Here is a 15741-nt window from a genome sequence, read left to right as displayed (position 1 = left end):
AGGAGAGAATTAGAGCCACCTGCCTGGGGACCTGGGGGGACTGAGTGAAACAGGATTCAGGATTTCGAGTGCTTGTACCACCCACCCACTCTGCCATTCTGAGCTAAGTCACAGGCGGGTCATTTCCCAGAACTCAGCAGTCCTCCTCTTCCAGGATTCTTCCACCAAATTCTGCTCAGAGCCCGTTGGTTTCAGGAAGTAACATGCCGTTTACCCTCTCAACCTCTCCTGCCCCACCCTTCCCCTCCTCATAGCCCAGGCATTAGTAATATTGGGTTTATGGGCACCTGGAAACCCGGTGTGGTTGTGTGGAGTCCTGCAGGTGTCCATGAGTGTGGTACATCCTGGGAGTTTAAGAGGAACCCAGAGTGCAGAGCTGTGGCTGCTGGTAAGTGACTTTCTGAACACCCTAAGTTTGGGGGTTCAACAAGGTCACTGGAGGGGCTGTCTCATTTCCTCTCCTATAATCAGACCTGGTTTATCAAGGCTGGCAGGGTTGGATGGGGGCGGTGCTTTGGCAGGAAACACTTCTCCCTAGAGTACCCAAAACTGTGATCTCGTAAAGGACCGGGGCTGCGGTTTTACTGAGGAAGCTGCAGTTGTTTTTAACATTTCATTTTTAGTCTGCACTTCAGGAGGCCACTTGCCAGGAGCTACTGTACAGCTCTCCCCTGTCTTCCCTGCTCCAGGAGGAACACCTCAGTCTAGGAGGCTGAAGGTAGGGTTAGAAATGCGGCAGTATTGCCCTGGTAATCCATGGCGGGAGCAACCCTGGGTGGGCAGACTGACATAGGACACTTTAAGGTCTAGGTCTTAGGTTGTTGCTTTTTTCTTTATCACACCAGTGGGCTCAGTGGGGCATGCATGCATGGGTTCTGTTTACAATATACCTTTCCTAGACAGGTGCTGTGGAATGCTATACACACAGGACATCTCCTAGAGGTATCTCTAAGAGCAGCCTGTGGGAATAACTGGGAATCAAAGGATGGGAGACCAGGGGAGGTGACCAGTCTGAACCTCAGTCTGTGAAGGGCAGGAGAGGACCAGAAACAGAGATAAGGATTTCTTGATGCCCACAGATGCCATATTCCAGCCTACATCCATCCATTCCGCGTCCCAGAGGTCATCGATCCAAACAGGCAGCCTTGGTCTTGCTGGTGGCCAGCCTGATGATCCTTTGGGGGCTTGGGGATCCCCCAAATCACACACTCCGGTACCTGGTACTCCACCTAACCTCCCTGCAACTCGGACTACTGTTGAAAGAGGTCTGCTGTCTGGCTGAAGAGCTGTTCCATGTTCACTCCAGGTGACCCTCTGCCGTCCCCATGGAGACTGGGTACCCAACAAGTATCACACCCTTGACTCCTAACTTTGGCCTTCCCTGAACCTCATTGGCTGAGTTGGGCTGGGATTTGAGGCTGGGCTGTCCCCTGCAGGTATCAGGGCAAATACTGGAAGGCTGTACGTGCTTGCCTGGGCTGCCCCATCCGCCGCATGGCCCTGCTGCTCCTGTCATTCTACTTCTACTATTCCCTCCCACATGCTACTGGCCTGCATCATGGTTGGATATTTGCCCCCCTGGGCCTCTCACAGTCCCTCAACATCCTTCTAGGCTTCGAGGTAGGACCCAGAAGAGGTGGGTGGTTTGGGTAGATGGGAACGTGACTAGCGTTGACCTGTCTGAGCTCAGTGCTGGGATTGAGACTAAAGATTGGAGAGCTGGGTGTAGAGCTGTGAGATGTGGGATGGTGGGTTCAAGAGCAGCACTGAGAACAAGTGGGCTGCAGATGGGGAAAGCTCCCTGCAAGAGAGGGGCCCTGGCTGTCCTGTCCCTCTTGGAGGTCCCTCAGGCCCTTCCTGCTGTCTATAGAGCCTGGCCCCAGCGGAAATCTCTGACATCTGTGAAAAAAAAGGCTTCAATGTTGCCCAAGGGCTAGCCTGGTCCTACTACATTGGGTACCTGCGGCTGATCTTGCCAGGTAGGCCAACTTTTGCATCTTCGTTTTTAAGACAAGACACACGGCTTCTGCTATACTTTTTGCTACACTTTTGGAAGCATTTCCTTGTCTACCAAAAAAATACATTATTCCTAAAGCATCCCCATCTGTGTGAAGGGTGTTACAGAGTTTTAGTGTGATCTTTGAGACAATTGTTTTAAAGCCCTGGGTGCTTTAAGACACCCTATGTGCTGAGCTGGTGGTGCACTGGGAGGCACAGGCAGGTGGATCTCTGTGAGTTCGAGGCCAGGCTGGTCTACAGAGTTCCTGGACAACCAGGACTGTTACACCAAAACCAAAACCAAAATAAAAAACAAAACAAAAAACACCCCATGTGTTTGAAGATGACCTTGAATTTCTGATCCTTCTGCATCTACCTCTCAAGTCCTAGGATTACAGGTGTGAGCCATGGGGTTGGGGATTTAGCTCAGTGGTAGAGCACTTGCCTAGCAAGCGCAAGGCCCTGGGTTCAATCCTCAGCTCCAAAAATCAAAAACAAAAACAAAAAAACCAGGTGTGAGCCACTAAAATTGGCTTATTATTATTGTTGTTTTGTAATTAATTAATTTGTTGTCTTGAGGATTGAATATGGGGCCTTTACCACTGTGTTGTAAGATATTTGTACACTGTGTGAAGATGTACTTCTGTGATTTGTGTAATAAAAAGCTGAATGGCCAATAGTTAGGCAGGAGAGACAGGCAGGACTTTTGGGCAGAAATAGACCGTATCACTTCTGGCAACATGATAAAATATAGATTAATGGGGCTGGAGAGATGGCTCAGTGGTTAAGAGCACTCACTGCTGTTCCAGAGGTTCTGAGTTCAATTCCTAGCAACAACATGGTGGCTCACAACCATCTGTAATGAGATCTGGTGCCTTCTTCTGTATACATAATAAATAAATAATTCTTTAAAAAAAAAAGAACTTAAAAAAAAGGATTTAGATTAATATAAATGTGTTAATTTAAGTTATAAGAGCTAGTTGGGGACAAGCCTACACTAAAGGCCAAACTTTCTTAATTAATAAGTCTCTGTGTCATTTTTTTGTGAGCTGGCTGCCCCCCAAAAATCTGAGTATGCCTCTGAGCTACACTACAAGCCCAAGGGTATCATTATTATGCCTGGTGTATAGTAAATCAAATTGTGATAAAAGCTAGTCAGTGCTTTGCCCGAGGTCGTCTACGAATGCTTGCCTTCTTCCCTCCCTTAAACCTTTTTCTTTTGTGTGTGTATGAGTGCGGGTGTGTGCACAGAGGTCAGAGGGCAACACTGGGAGTCTGTCCTCTCCTTCCACCTTCTCTAGGCAGTCTCTTCCTTTCCTTCTCTTTTTCTTTTAAATATATTTTTTTAATTTTATTTATTTACTTTATGTATGAGTACTCTGTCTGCATGTATGCCTTTATGCCAGAAGAGAGTATCAGATCCTACTATAGATGGTTGTGAGCCACCATGTGGTTGCTGGGAATTGAACTCAGGTCCTCTGGAAGAGCAGTCAGTGCTCCTAACCACTGAACCATCTCTCCAGCCCCCAAGGCAGGTCTTTCTTGTTTCTGGGGCTGCATAGCCAATCCCCCTGTCATTGCCTCTGATCTCTGGATTGGTGCCCTGGGATTATAACACTCTGCCATATTCTGGCCTTTTACATGGGTTCTGGGGATCCAATTCACAGTGTCAGCCTTTGTAGCAAGTTTTACCCGCTAAGCCATTTCCCCAGCCTGGTCTTCCTTCTTTTTTTAAAGATTTACTTAGTTAGTTTTGTTTTGTTTTGTTTTGTTTTTCCCTTAAAGACAGGGTTTCTCTGTGCAGCCCAGGTTGTCCTGGAACTCACTCTGTAGCCCAGGCTGGCCTCGAACTCAGAGATCCACCTGCCTCTGTCTCTGGAGTGCTGGGATTGAAGGCATGTGCCACCACCGCCTGGCAAAGATTTATTTGTTGTAGCTTGTGTCTGTGAGTGTGTGCCTATGTGAATTTTGTGTGCTATGTGCTTGTAGGTACACTCTGTAGCCCAGGCAGCCCTCAGACCAGTAATTCTCCTCCTGCCTTAGTCTAAAAGCTAGGATTACAGGTGTGTGCCTCTACGGCCAGTTTTCCTGCGTTATTCCCTTCTGTTGGGTAAATCGGCGCTGCTTGTGGCTGGCCACCGCCTGCAGCAGCCATGCTGACAGAGGAGAGCGCTGGAGGAAAGTCATGAGCCATGGTTACCTTTCTAGAGCTTTATTGGGAAAGAGAGGGGAAGGGGGGGCAGAGAGAGAAGGACCGCGCAGAGGTGGGGAGTGAGGAAAAGGGAAAAGGGAGACACACAGAGAGCCCGCCCGCTTTTTAGGCTGGGCCTGCTGTTCCAGGCTGATGATGGAATTAAGGACAGAATCCTTACATCTTTCCTTTTCTTCTTTTTGTCTTTTGAAACAGAAACTCGCTATGTAGCCCTGGCTCTCCTGGAACCCATATGTAAGCCAGGCTGGCCTTGAACTTGTGATCCTTCTGATTCAAGTACTGGGATTACAACATGTGCTACCACACTTGGCTTTCCATGAATGCTTTTATACTTTTAAAAATTTACATGTATAGATGTTTTGCCTGCATGTATGTCTGGGTACCATGTGAGTGCCTGGTTCCTGCAGAAGCCAGAAAAGGCCATTGGCTCCCCTGGAACTGGAGTAACAGATGGTTAGCAATCATGAGCCCAGGTCCTCCGGAAGAGCAGCAAGGGGCCTGGAGAGATGGGTCAGCGGTTAAGAGCACTGGCTGTTCTGCCAGATGACCTTGGTTCAATTCCCAACACCCACATAGCAGCTTACAACTGTCTATAACTCCCAGATCTGACACCCTCACACAGACATACATGCAGACAAAATACCAATGCACATAAAATAAAAATAAATAATTCTTTTTTTTTTTTTTTTTTTTGGTTTTTCGAGACAGGGTTTCTCTGTGTACCTTTGCACCTTTCCTGGAACTCACTTGGTAGACCAGGCTGGCCTTGAACTTACAGAGATTCTCCTGCCTCTGCCTCCTTAGTGCTGGGATTAAAGGTGTGCGCCACCACCGCCTGGCTATAAATAAATTCTGTAGAAGAGCAGTAAGTACTCTTAACTGCTGAGCCAACTCTCCAGCCCCTATGAATGCTTTTGAAAAATATTTAAAACAGGGGTTGGGGATTTAGCTCAGTGGTAGAGTGCTTGCCTAGAAAGCGCAAGACCCTGGGTTTGATCCTCAGCTCCACATTAATATATATATATATATATATATATATATATATATATATATATATATATTAAAACATGCCAGATATCTCTAATTTTCCTTTTCTCTTTTAACTCATATACTACTTGGGATCATTAGCATTCACATTTCATTTTAACCTGATTTTATTAAAGATTCAAGTATTGAATTTATTAAAGTATGTTTTTATGCATATGGGCATTTGGAATGCATGTTTGTGCGTAATGTGTGTGCCTAGTACCCATGGAGGTCAGAAGAGGGCATCAGAGTCCTTGTAACGGAACTATAGATGAGTGGCCACTACATGGGTGTTGGAAATTGAACCCAGGTCCTCTGGAAGAGCGATCAGTGCTCTTAACCACTGGCTGGGTCTGACCTGGGTCTGAGTTCTAGATTGGGTGGGAGACAAAGTTAATGGGATGATTTCTTGGGCTTCCCCACGTCAGGACTCCAGGACCGGATTCGAATGTTCAATCAGCGACATAACAACTTGCTTCAGGGAGCAGGGAGCCGGAGGCTGTATATTCTCTTCCCCTTGGACTGTGGGGTGCCTGATGACCTGAGTGTGGTTGACCCCAACATTCGCTTCCGAGATATGCTGCCCCAGCAAAGCCTAGACCGTGCTGGCATCAAGAATCGGGTTTATTCCAACAGTGTCTATGAGCTTCTGGAGAATGGGCAGCCAGTGAGTGTACAGAGCTGGGCATGGGGAAAAGGCCCATCTCCCTAGAACCCTGGATCCCTAGCCACACAGTGGTAAGAACTCATTTTCTGAGCCTGGTTGCACAGCTGGTCAAGGCAAGGTTTAGTTGTGAACTACATTGAGGAGTAATATTTATGGAGCATTTACTGTATACCGGAAGCTAGTCTGTGTGCATCAAATGGCCACCCCACTTAAGCTTACCACCAACCTGTGGGGCAGGGAGTGTTGTGATCCCCGTTTCTACAACAGAGGAAAGTGGGGCTCAGGGACCCAATAATGAAGGTTGTGAGAGCATTTGAAGAATTGAGTTGGGTGTGGGAAAGCCCAGAGCAAAGCAAAACCCCAGAGCACTCCCCCAGACTCTATTTTCAGCCAGAATACCATGCTCTAGGATCGTGGGGGAAGAAACTGTGAAGAGTGTTTAGGGCAGCCCAGGCCTTAAGCTAGGAAGGGGCAGTCATGTCCCAGGACCCTGGTTCTGCAGACTGAGGGAGTAGGGCCATAGCCCATGGCATCAGGCCCACGATTCATCTGTCAGGGTCCTGGCTCAGTCTAATGTTCTTCTCACCTCCTCCAGGCAGGCACCTGTATCCTGGAGTATGCTACCCCCTTGCAGACCTTGTTTGCCATGTCACAGGATGCAAAAGCTGGCTTCAGTCGGGAAGATCGGCTTGAGCAGGCCAAACTCTTCTGCCGGACACTCGAAGACATCCTGGCCAACGTCCCCGAATCTAGAAACAACTGTCGCCTCATTGTCTACCAAGGTGAAGAGACTGATAGGCTTGGAGGGCAGGAATCAGGAATCCCAGTGTCTCACAGAGGGTCAGAGAGCAAGGAAGGAGAGTTTTCTGGACTTTCCCCATGGTCAGAGGGGTCGTGTGTGCCCCTTTCCTCCTCTGGTAGATGTCTTCTTGCCTTGGCTAAGTGACCTTTAGGCAGGTCTTTGCCCTTTCTGAACATCATTTCTAAAAGCAGGAGGGTGGCCATCTAGGACCTTGACACGTACTCCCAGCTCTGGGTTCCCCCCAGAGGCTGAAGGATGCCCCAGCAGTTCCTAAGGGTGCATGCATCCTTGTTGGGAGTGTGAAAGGTCCCCACTTAACCCCCACCCTACATTTCCTGTTCCAGAACCTGAAGAGGGAAACAGCTTCTCACTGTCTCAGGAGGTTCTCCGGCACATTCGTCAGGAAGAAAGGGAGGAAGTTACCATGAGTGGCCCCCAGACCTCAATGGCGTCTCATTCCTCTGTGCTGTCCCAAGAGCCAAGACTCCTCATCAGTGATATGGAGCAGCCTCTCCCACTCCGCACTGACCTCATCTGAGGCATGAGACAGCCTGGTCTGAGCTGCTGGTGATCCTTCAGTCTCCTGGCTATGGTTTCCCTCAATGGCTGGAGGGCCTCACAGAGATCTCACATCTCTAGATGAGTCCCACGTTCCTAGGCAAGCCATTTTGCCTCTCTGAGCCTCAGCCTACTACCCTGTTGAATGGGATTATAATGGGTGCCCTGCCTACTTCATAGGGTTTTTGTGAGGACTAACCATGTAGAAATTTAGTGTCAATTGCTAGGTAAACTTAAGAGATAGGCCAAAGGCCCTCTGCATGGTGAGACAGTTGTGTATGTTGATCTGCTTAAGGGGCCCCCTGACAGTAGGATCAGGATCCATCCCTGGTGCATGAGCTGGCTTTTTAGAGCCCACTAGCTATGGTGGGACACCTCACACAGCCTTGAGGCAGGGGGAGGGGCTTGGACCTGCCTCTACTGAATGGACCAGGCTCTGCTGACTTCCCATGAGAGGCCTTCCCTTCTTGTAGGAGGGAATGGGGGTGGGTGGGTTGGGGGAGATAGAGGGGCAGGAGGAGGGAAGAGGGGGAATCTTTCATTGGTATGCAAAATGAATAAAAAAATTCTTGTGGTGGTATTGTGTTCCCCAAAATATTGTGCACCCTAATAAACTTATCTGGGGTCAAAGAACAGAACAGCCACTAGATACAGAGGCTAGAAAATGGTAGACACACACACACACACACACACACACACACACACACACACACACACACTTTTAATCCTAGCATTCCAGAGGCAGAAATCCCTCTGGATCTCAGTAAATTCAAGGCCACATTGGAAACAGCCAGGCATGGTGACACTCGCCTTTAATCCCAAGAAGTGAGCCTTTAATCCCAGGGAGTGACGGCAGAAAGCAAAAAGAAATATAAGACGTGAAGACCAGAAACTAGAAGCATTTGGCTAGTTAAGCTTTTAGGCTTTTGAGTAGCAGTTCAGCTGAGATACATTCCGGATGAGGACTAAGAGGTGAGGTAGCTGTGGCTTGTTCTGCTTCTCTGATCTTCCAGCGTTCACCCCAATACCCAGCCCGGATTTGCTTTTATTAATAAGACCTGTTAAGATTCATGCTACAATTTCTTAATAAAAGAGAGAGAGAGAGAGAGAGAGAGAGAGAGAGAGAGCGCCAGGTGGAGGTGGCTGGCAGCAGCAGCGCACGCCTTTAATCCTAGCACTCAGGAAGCAGAGCCAGGCAGATCTCTGAGTCCAAGGCTAGCCTGGTCTACAGAGCAAGATCCAGGACAGGCTCCAAAGCTACACAGAGAAACTCTGTCTTGAAAAACAAAGAGAGAGAGAGAGAGAGAGAGAGAGAGAGAGAGAGAGAGATAGGCCAAGTATTTCCCATGGATGCTCCAGCACTCACTGCTCCTTGTTGACCTGCTAGGTGGTATCAGCAGCCCAGCTTCTGGTCATGTGTATTCAATGGGAGCTTCAGTAGATGAATGGGGGAGGGAGGAGGGCAAGTCAGGAGCATTTGTTCTGTTAACTGTATGCAGTCGCAGTGGCCTGTCCAGCCAGACCACCTTTTTTGCGAACATATCTAGTCTCATGTTTTTGGAAGGGTCCCTTCCCCTTTCCCCTAGCACTGGTATTTGTGTGACACTGGCTTACTTGCTCTCTGTGGTCCCTTTATATCATGTCCCTTGTACGTGCTCCTTTTATTTTTATTTTTATTTTTTTTTAAAGACTTATTTATTTATTATGTATACAATGCTCTGCCTGTGTGCATGCCTGCACGCCAGAAGAGGGCACCAGATCTCATCACAGATGGTTGTGAGCCACCATATGGTTGCTGGGAATTGAACTCAGGACCTCTGGAAGAACAGCCAGTGCTCTTAACCTCTGAGCCATCTCCCCAGCCCCAAAGTGCTCCTTTTAAAGACACTCCTCCTGTTACCTAGTTTGCGCACACCCCCTTTTTGCTGCTAGGCTGCGATGGCTGAGGCACTGGAATGTATCCCCTCTGACATGCACGTATGGCTGCATATACAGCACACTTTCTGCACGCCTGCCTCCTCATCCTGCTGCCGAGGAATAGTAGACAGGTGTCATTTCAATCCAGACAGAGCCCATCAGTCACACTTTGCTTTCAATGGCCTTGCCTCCAGTGGCAGGCAGAAGGAGTCGGGCTGAGTGGAGTTAGGACACGGATCCCACAAGTGGTACACAGCTGTGTCCCAGAGAAGGGGCCTTCCAGAGAAGCAGAGGCCACAGGACAGATGTTCACAGATGAGAAAGTTGTGAAAGGATCAGGGAGGACGTATGTAAGCAGATAGGACGTTCCCTGGGGACACTGGATGACAGTCACCTAGCCTACCTTATGCCGTTGTAACAGGCACACAGTTCATCTTACCAGCTCCACCCAGGCTTCCCACATGGCCGCTCTCTACCTTTGTTTCTGTCACCAGGGCTCAGGACGGTACTATGTATTTGTTTTTGTTTGTTTTTTGTGTATGTGTTTTCTCCAGTACCGAGGATCAAATCAGTGGGCTTGCTCACACAGGCAAGCACTCTATCGCTGAGCCATGGCCTCGGCCCTCATCTGTTTCTGAAGTGTCACTTTGGAACATGTCAGAGGAAGCCAGTAGTTCTGAGGACAGCAGAGCCAGGGGAATCAAGTGGCCTGCAGTGGAGGGGATGGGGGTGGGGGGGGGGGGGATGGGAGAGTGGGAGGATGGGGGAACGGGGATATGGAGGGTGGGGGGGTGGGGGGATGGGGGATGGAGGGTGGGGAGATGGGGGAACGGGGAATGGAGGGGGGATGGGGGATGGGGGATGGGGGGAGGGTGGGGGGATGGGGGTAGGGGGGTGTGGGGGATAGGGGTAGGAGGGGGATGGGGATGGGAGGGTGGGCAGTCCCTTCTCTTTCTGACTGTCACCACCGTCTTGACCCCAACACTGAGGAGTCTCTATCACACACAGTGTTGACTCCTTCTCTAGCAACCAGCCCAGAATCAAGGGCCTCCCCAGCTTGACGATGTTCAACCCACCAGTCCCTGGGTGGTTCCCAGGCTGTGGAGCCGGTGCAGCTCAAGTTCAAATCCTGGCCTCATTGCTTGGTGCCTCCTGTGGTTGGTGTGGTGTTGTTTTGTTTTGTTTTAGACAGTTTCTTTGTGTAGCCCAGGGGGTCCTGGAACTCACTCTGTAGACCAGGCTGGCCTTGAACTCACAGAGATCTGCCTGCCTCTACCTCCCGAGTGCTGGAATTAAGGTGTGTGCCATTACGTCCGGGCTACAGCTCCTTCTTAAGCAGTAAGAAGGAGGTGAGTTCATTCTCTGTACATATTTTGTACACTCTGCTCCTCCCCCACTTCCCTGATTCCCAGCCTCTCTCATTCTGTGGGGTTTCCCGGAGGCCAGGGCCTTAAGGTTGACTTATCCTTAAGGCTCTTCCCCAACGGTCAAGCAGCATAGGTGTCTTCATAAATGTCTTCAATTTTTTTTTTTTTTTTTTTTTAAGAAAGAGACTCACTATGTAGCCCAGGCTAACATAGAATTCACTATGTGAAACTGATTAGCCTTGAATTCAGAGATGCATCTGCCTCTGCCTCCTGAGTACTGGGATTAAAGGCATTGACCAGCACAACTAACCACCCCCCCTTTTCTTTTTTTTTTTTTTTTAAACTTTGTTTTAATTTTATGTGTATCGATGTTTTGCCTGCATGTAATGTGTGAGGGTGCCAGATCCACTGGAACTGGAGTTACAGACAGTTGTGGGTGCTGGGAATTGAACCACGGTCCTCTGGAAGAGCAATCAGTGCTCCCAACCACTGAGCCATGTCTCCAGCACCCTGCTCCCCTTTTCTTAATAAACAGGGTATCATGTAGTCTAGGCTGGCCCTCAAACTTGCTGTGTCATTGAGGATGACCTTGAACTTCCATCTCCATCTCTCCAGTACTAGCTTAAAAAGCTGTACCACCATGCCCAGTTCACGTGGTTTATGTTTGTAACTGCACACAAATGAGGTGCTGAGGTACCAGAGAAAAGGGTGCCTTTCCAGAGAGCCACCAGGAAGCCCGGCTTGGTTTTCCTGGCCCCAGCCCACATTTTCCTGGCTACAGGATGAACTATACTACTTCCCAACAGTGATGGACCTCTTCAGTCTCCCTCCTTTCCCAAACACATTCCATAGAGTTCATTTTCTTTTCCTGTTTCCCCACCAGCTGGAAAATTCTGGATCTGGAAGTGATTTGTAGTGAAATTTAGGCTTTTTCCAACAGGCCCACCCTTACTCAGAAAGTAAGAGTTAATAAGAGCCCACAACCTGCCCCCCCATCACACCCAAGGATGTCAAGGCAGAGTTGGGGGACAAATCAAGGCCAATCTTGGAACTCTTACATGGAGATTAAGGATCCCAAGGGCTTTGGATGTCATCAACAAGGCCTGGGCTAACAGCCAAGGTACCCTCCAAAGGCTGAAAGGCAGCAGAGGTGCCTCCTTTCCCAAGTCCCCAGTATCTCAGAGAAGACACCCACAGTTCCTCTTGCCTTCGCTCTCCCTGGATCAGCAGTGTGGAGGCAGGGCCTTCTCTGTAGACCTCTGATATTCCTGCTCAGGGCTGGATTCTTCACTTTGCTCCAAAAGGGATGGAGATGAGAGGTACAGGAAGGGACCAGGAACTCTGAGGAGGATCTGGAGAGCCCTGAGGGGAAACTGTAAGGGTGGCCTTGGCACCGTGTCTGTGGGCACAGTCCTCAGGTGGTTTTTACTTCTCATATCTCCGTGGGGCTTCTCCAGGAAGTATCTGAGGGTTGCTCTAGCCAAGTCCAGAGGCCTGTCTGCAGCTCTGACATCCAGGTTCCAATTCACTTCTCAATCCAGTTTCTTGTTCTGAGACCAGTCAGGCTAACTCCATCCACATCACCTTCCTAGAGATATGTGATTTCATCAATGCTGGGCCTGTGCCCATCTAGGGCAAGGCCAGAGTAAGGAATAGGAAGTCCCTGCTGGGTTTCTCTGCGGCTGTCCTGGAGGTCTAGCAGCCGCCAGTGGATGAGGTAAATGCCGTTCTCTGGCTTTAGGGCTGGTGGCTCTGTAGGGAGGGTGGCATGGCCCTGGTGCAATGTCGGCCCAAAGTGAACTGCCAGGACGATGCAGATCGCTAGTAGGACAAAGGCAGCGATGATGACCGAGAGAAGGGGCAGCCCGTCCCCTCGAGGCTGTTCCCAGACCTCACCTAGCATCTCTGGGAGCTGCTTTTGAGGCTCCTGTTCCAATGAACCATTCACAGGTGGAGAAGGCTGGGGATAGTGGCCATCCTGGGGGAAGAGGAAAGATGGCATAAGGTGGCATGGGCATCAACATACAGAAAAAGGACAGAGGAGAGGAAGGGATCTGAGAGACAGAAATCCCCAGAGACAGTGACAGAGGGGAGAGAGGAGGCTTAAACACACTCAGGAGAACAATAATCTGAAAGACAAAGACAGTGTGAGCTGTGGGGGCGGGGGAGTGGAGAAGTAAAGGCAGACAGAAATGAAGACAGAGAGAATGCCAGAAAAACAACCCCCTGAGAGACAGGGTGTTAAGTCACTCAGAAAGGGCAAAGGGAGAGGCTTTGTTACAGTCTGGCGTACTAAATACAGTTTGTCCTCCAAGTCTCCTCTCTTCCCAGGTCTCTGGCAAGAGTCGCAAATAGATCTGGTGTTGCACTGGAAATCTGAGTACTCTTTGGGCTGCTGCCCCCCATCCTGGGCAGTGGGCAGTGAGCAGCAGCTGCTTCAAGGTGTTCTGGAAAAAGGGAGTCATTGTCTAGTCTCAGAGGCTCCCCTATTCCAAGTCACTGGGAAGCAGAAGAGTGGTACCCTAGGCTGGGGATAGAAAGAGAAGACGTGAACCCCAGAAACTTGGTGTGAGGTGGGATGTGTGCCCATACCATCATCCCATAAGTATGTCCCATTCCCCCGGGGGCTTGGGGCCAAGTTCTAGAGGCCTAGATAGGGCTGGAGTCTGGTGTAGATTCCTGGTTATGCTCAGGATGGGTTGAGATCCTGCACCAGTCTACCCTTGCCAGGATCTCTGGGTCTTTCTGCCATTATTGTCTTTTATGTGGAGGACTAATCCAGGTCACTCGTGTGTCCCTACCCTGCTGGATATTGAGTAGGGAAGAGGGATCTCAGTGAAGGAAGGGAAGCCCAGAGTTAGTGAGGTGACCCCCCCTCCAGCTATTCTACAATACACTGGAAGCTGTGGGGGCCCCTAACTCTGTGCCTTCGGCCTGACCCACTCTGTAGAAGGCAGCTGGAGCCATGAGAGGCTGATCAGACAAAACTGCTTCCTTTAGTCCCTCTGTCACACTGTCCCTAGATCCCAACTCAATACTTCTGCCCATGCAGGGCCCAGCTGGGGGGGCTTGGGGGAGGGGCAACCATGGGCCTCCGGGCAGGGGCAGAAAAGCCACTCCAGGCGCACAAAGGGGGAAGGAAGCTTAGGTTGGGAAAGGTGTAGGGCCCTCTAGGGAGTCAGGCCAGGCTGGCAGGAAGGGGCGAGCAAAGAGTCTACCTGGTGCATTGTCCGGGGCTGGAGTAGCGTTCTCTTGGGACTGGATACCAGCTGGGCAAAGGAAAAGAGCTCACTGCCCTAGTTCAGTGCCTACCCGGAGTTGCCACGTCTGCCGTGCTCTGGGCACACACCCTCTGCACACACCCTCACCGTTCTTTCCCGCGCCTGGACTTACAGGAACTTCTAGGCTACCCAGGGCCAGCCCCCGACTCTGAGAGTACCTTGATCTTCCTCCTAGGCACTTCCTTTTATACCTTCTGCTGCTCAGGAGGCTAACCTGCCCTGCCCACTTCTCCTCCAGACACCTAGCTGTCATCTGCTCCCTCCCTAGGACCTGCCCACTCTCATTTCCTGAAGCTAAGGTCCTTTGCTCTTCCTTGTTCTAAGCACAACATTTCAAGCATGACAGAGTATAGATCATACATGTATTTATTGTGTGAATGTGTACGTGCATATGCACGGTATGGGCGGGCATTTGTGTCATGCACGTGTGTGGAGGTCAGAGGACAACTTTGTGGAGTTGTTTCTTTGCACCTTTATGTTGATTTGGCCAGGCTTGCACAGTAAGCATCTTCATTTGCTAAGCCAGCTATCACTGTTGTTGTTTGGAGACAGGCTTTCTCTGTGCAGCCCTGGCTGTCCTGGAACTCACTCTATAGACCAGGCTGGCCTCGAACTCACAGAGTCGTCCCCCACCCCTGCCTCCTGAGTGCTGAGATTAAAGGCATGTGCCAGCACCCCCTGGCAAAGCCATCTCTTTTTTTTGTTTTTATTTACTTATTTATTTTTCCCCAGAGCTGAGGACTGAACCCAGGGCCTTGTACCACTGAGCTAAATCCCCAACCCCATGTTTTATTTATTTTAACATTGTGCATTAAGTAGAGTTTTATTTAGATTTATTTGTCTTATTTTGTGTATGTAAGTATTTGCGGGGGCTAGAGAGATGGCTCAGAGGTTAAGAGCACTGACTGCTCTTCCAGAGGTCCCGAGTTCAATTCTCAGCACCCACATGGTGGCTTACAAGCATCTGTAATGAGATCTGGTGCCCTCTTCTGGCCTGCAGTCAAACATGCTGTATACATAGTAAATAAATAAATCTTTAAAAAAAAAAAAAAAAAAGTATTTGCATGCATGTATGTCTGTGCACCATGTACATATCTGGTGACCGAGGAGCTCAGAAGAGGGCATCAGATACCCTGGAACTGGAGTTACTAATGGTTGTGAGCCACTGTGTGGGTGCTTCGAATGGAACCCCAGTCCTTAGCAAGAGAGACAAATGCTCTAAACCACAGATTCATCTCTCTAGCCCTGATTTTTAGCCAACACATAGTCATTGTATATTCATAGGGAATATAATGTAGCCACCCTCCTCCATGTCTTTTGAGACAGGGTCTTACCCTGATCCTTCCTTCTGCCTGCAGAGTGCTGAGATTGTAGGTCTAGGCCACTGTGTGGGACGTTAATGCAGTACATAAATATGGAAACACCGGCTGAGGTTGGTAGCTGGTACGTCTACCACTGCAGGCTTTTTTTTTCCAAGGGTGGGCAGGTGGGGGTAGTGGAGTGGGTAGGAGTCTCTCCGGGATAAACCACAAACCTGCTAGACAAAGTTCTAAAAGAGCCGCAACACTTCACTGTAAAGATTTGTCCTTTCTCTGTGCTGAGAACAAGGACCTGAAATGTCCCCAGTGAAACAGAAATCCCAGGCTGATGGTATAGCTCCTCTGGTAAAGGTGCTTGCTCCCAGCACTGATGACCTGAGTTTGGTCTCAGGATCCACATGGTGGCAGAAGAGATCTGACTCATACAAGTGTCCTCTGACCTACACACACTATGGAATGCGCCCCTCCCAGTACACACCAAAAATAAATGTTCTTTACCATACTATACTATCTACTAGAAATCCTCATTTCCTTACCTCACCACACATATTTTTTTTTAAAAGATTTATTTATTTATTATGTATACAGCATGTA

General features: G+C 49.4%; 2 protein-coding genes and 1 non-coding gene across 4 annotated transcripts; 1 reads left to right on the top strand and 2 right to left on the bottom strand.

Annotated features, from left to right (window-relative positions):
• Positions 1-621: 621 nt before the first annotated feature.
• On the top strand, positions 622-7556 carry Sting1 (stimulator of interferon response cGAMP interactor 1). Of its 2 annotated transcripts, XM_036205077.1 has the most exons (8): positions 622-718; positions 900-942; positions 1080-1306; positions 1437-1620; positions 1871-1979; positions 5665-5903; positions 6499-6685; positions 7050-7556. In XM_036205077.1, exons 3-8 carry the CDS (start codon positions 1080-1082, stop codon positions 7241-7243), a joined length of 1140 nt encoding a protein of 379 aa, XP_036060970.1. In that variant the 5' UTR covers positions 622-718; positions 900-942; the 3' UTR covers positions 7244-7556. The 2 variants fall into 2 exon arrangements, with proteins under 2 accessions (XP_036060970.1, XP_036060969.1); XM_036205076.1 differs by lacking the exon at positions 900-942.
• A 4579-nt stretch (positions 7557-12135) lies between these two features.
• Positions 12136-13163, bottom strand: Smim33 (small integral membrane protein 33). The gene is made up of 2 exons (XM_036205207.1): positions 13140-13163; positions 12136-12525 (listed from the first exon to the last, which is right to left on the bottom strand). The coding sequence occupies exons 1-2, from the start codon at positions 13161-13163 to the stop codon at positions 12136-12138; spliced, it is 414 nt and encodes a 137-aa protein (XP_036061100.1).
• A 2171-nt stretch (positions 13164-15334) lies between these two features.
• LOC118595078 lies at positions 15335-15397 on the bottom strand. Its single transcript, XR_004946453.1, has one exon. It is a non-coding gene; the product is annotated as a U7 small nuclear RNA (small nuclear RNA).
• Between the last annotated feature and the right edge of the window lie 344 nt (positions 15398-15741).

Source organism: Onychomys torridus, chromosome 13 (assembly GCF_903995425.1).
Source record: "Onychomys torridus chromosome 13, mOncTor1.1, whole genome shotgun sequence".
NCBI classification, from domain to species: Eukaryota; Metazoa; Chordata; class Mammalia; order Rodentia; family Cricetidae; genus Onychomys; species Onychomys torridus.
This window is presented reverse-complemented; position numbering and strand designations above follow the sequence as displayed.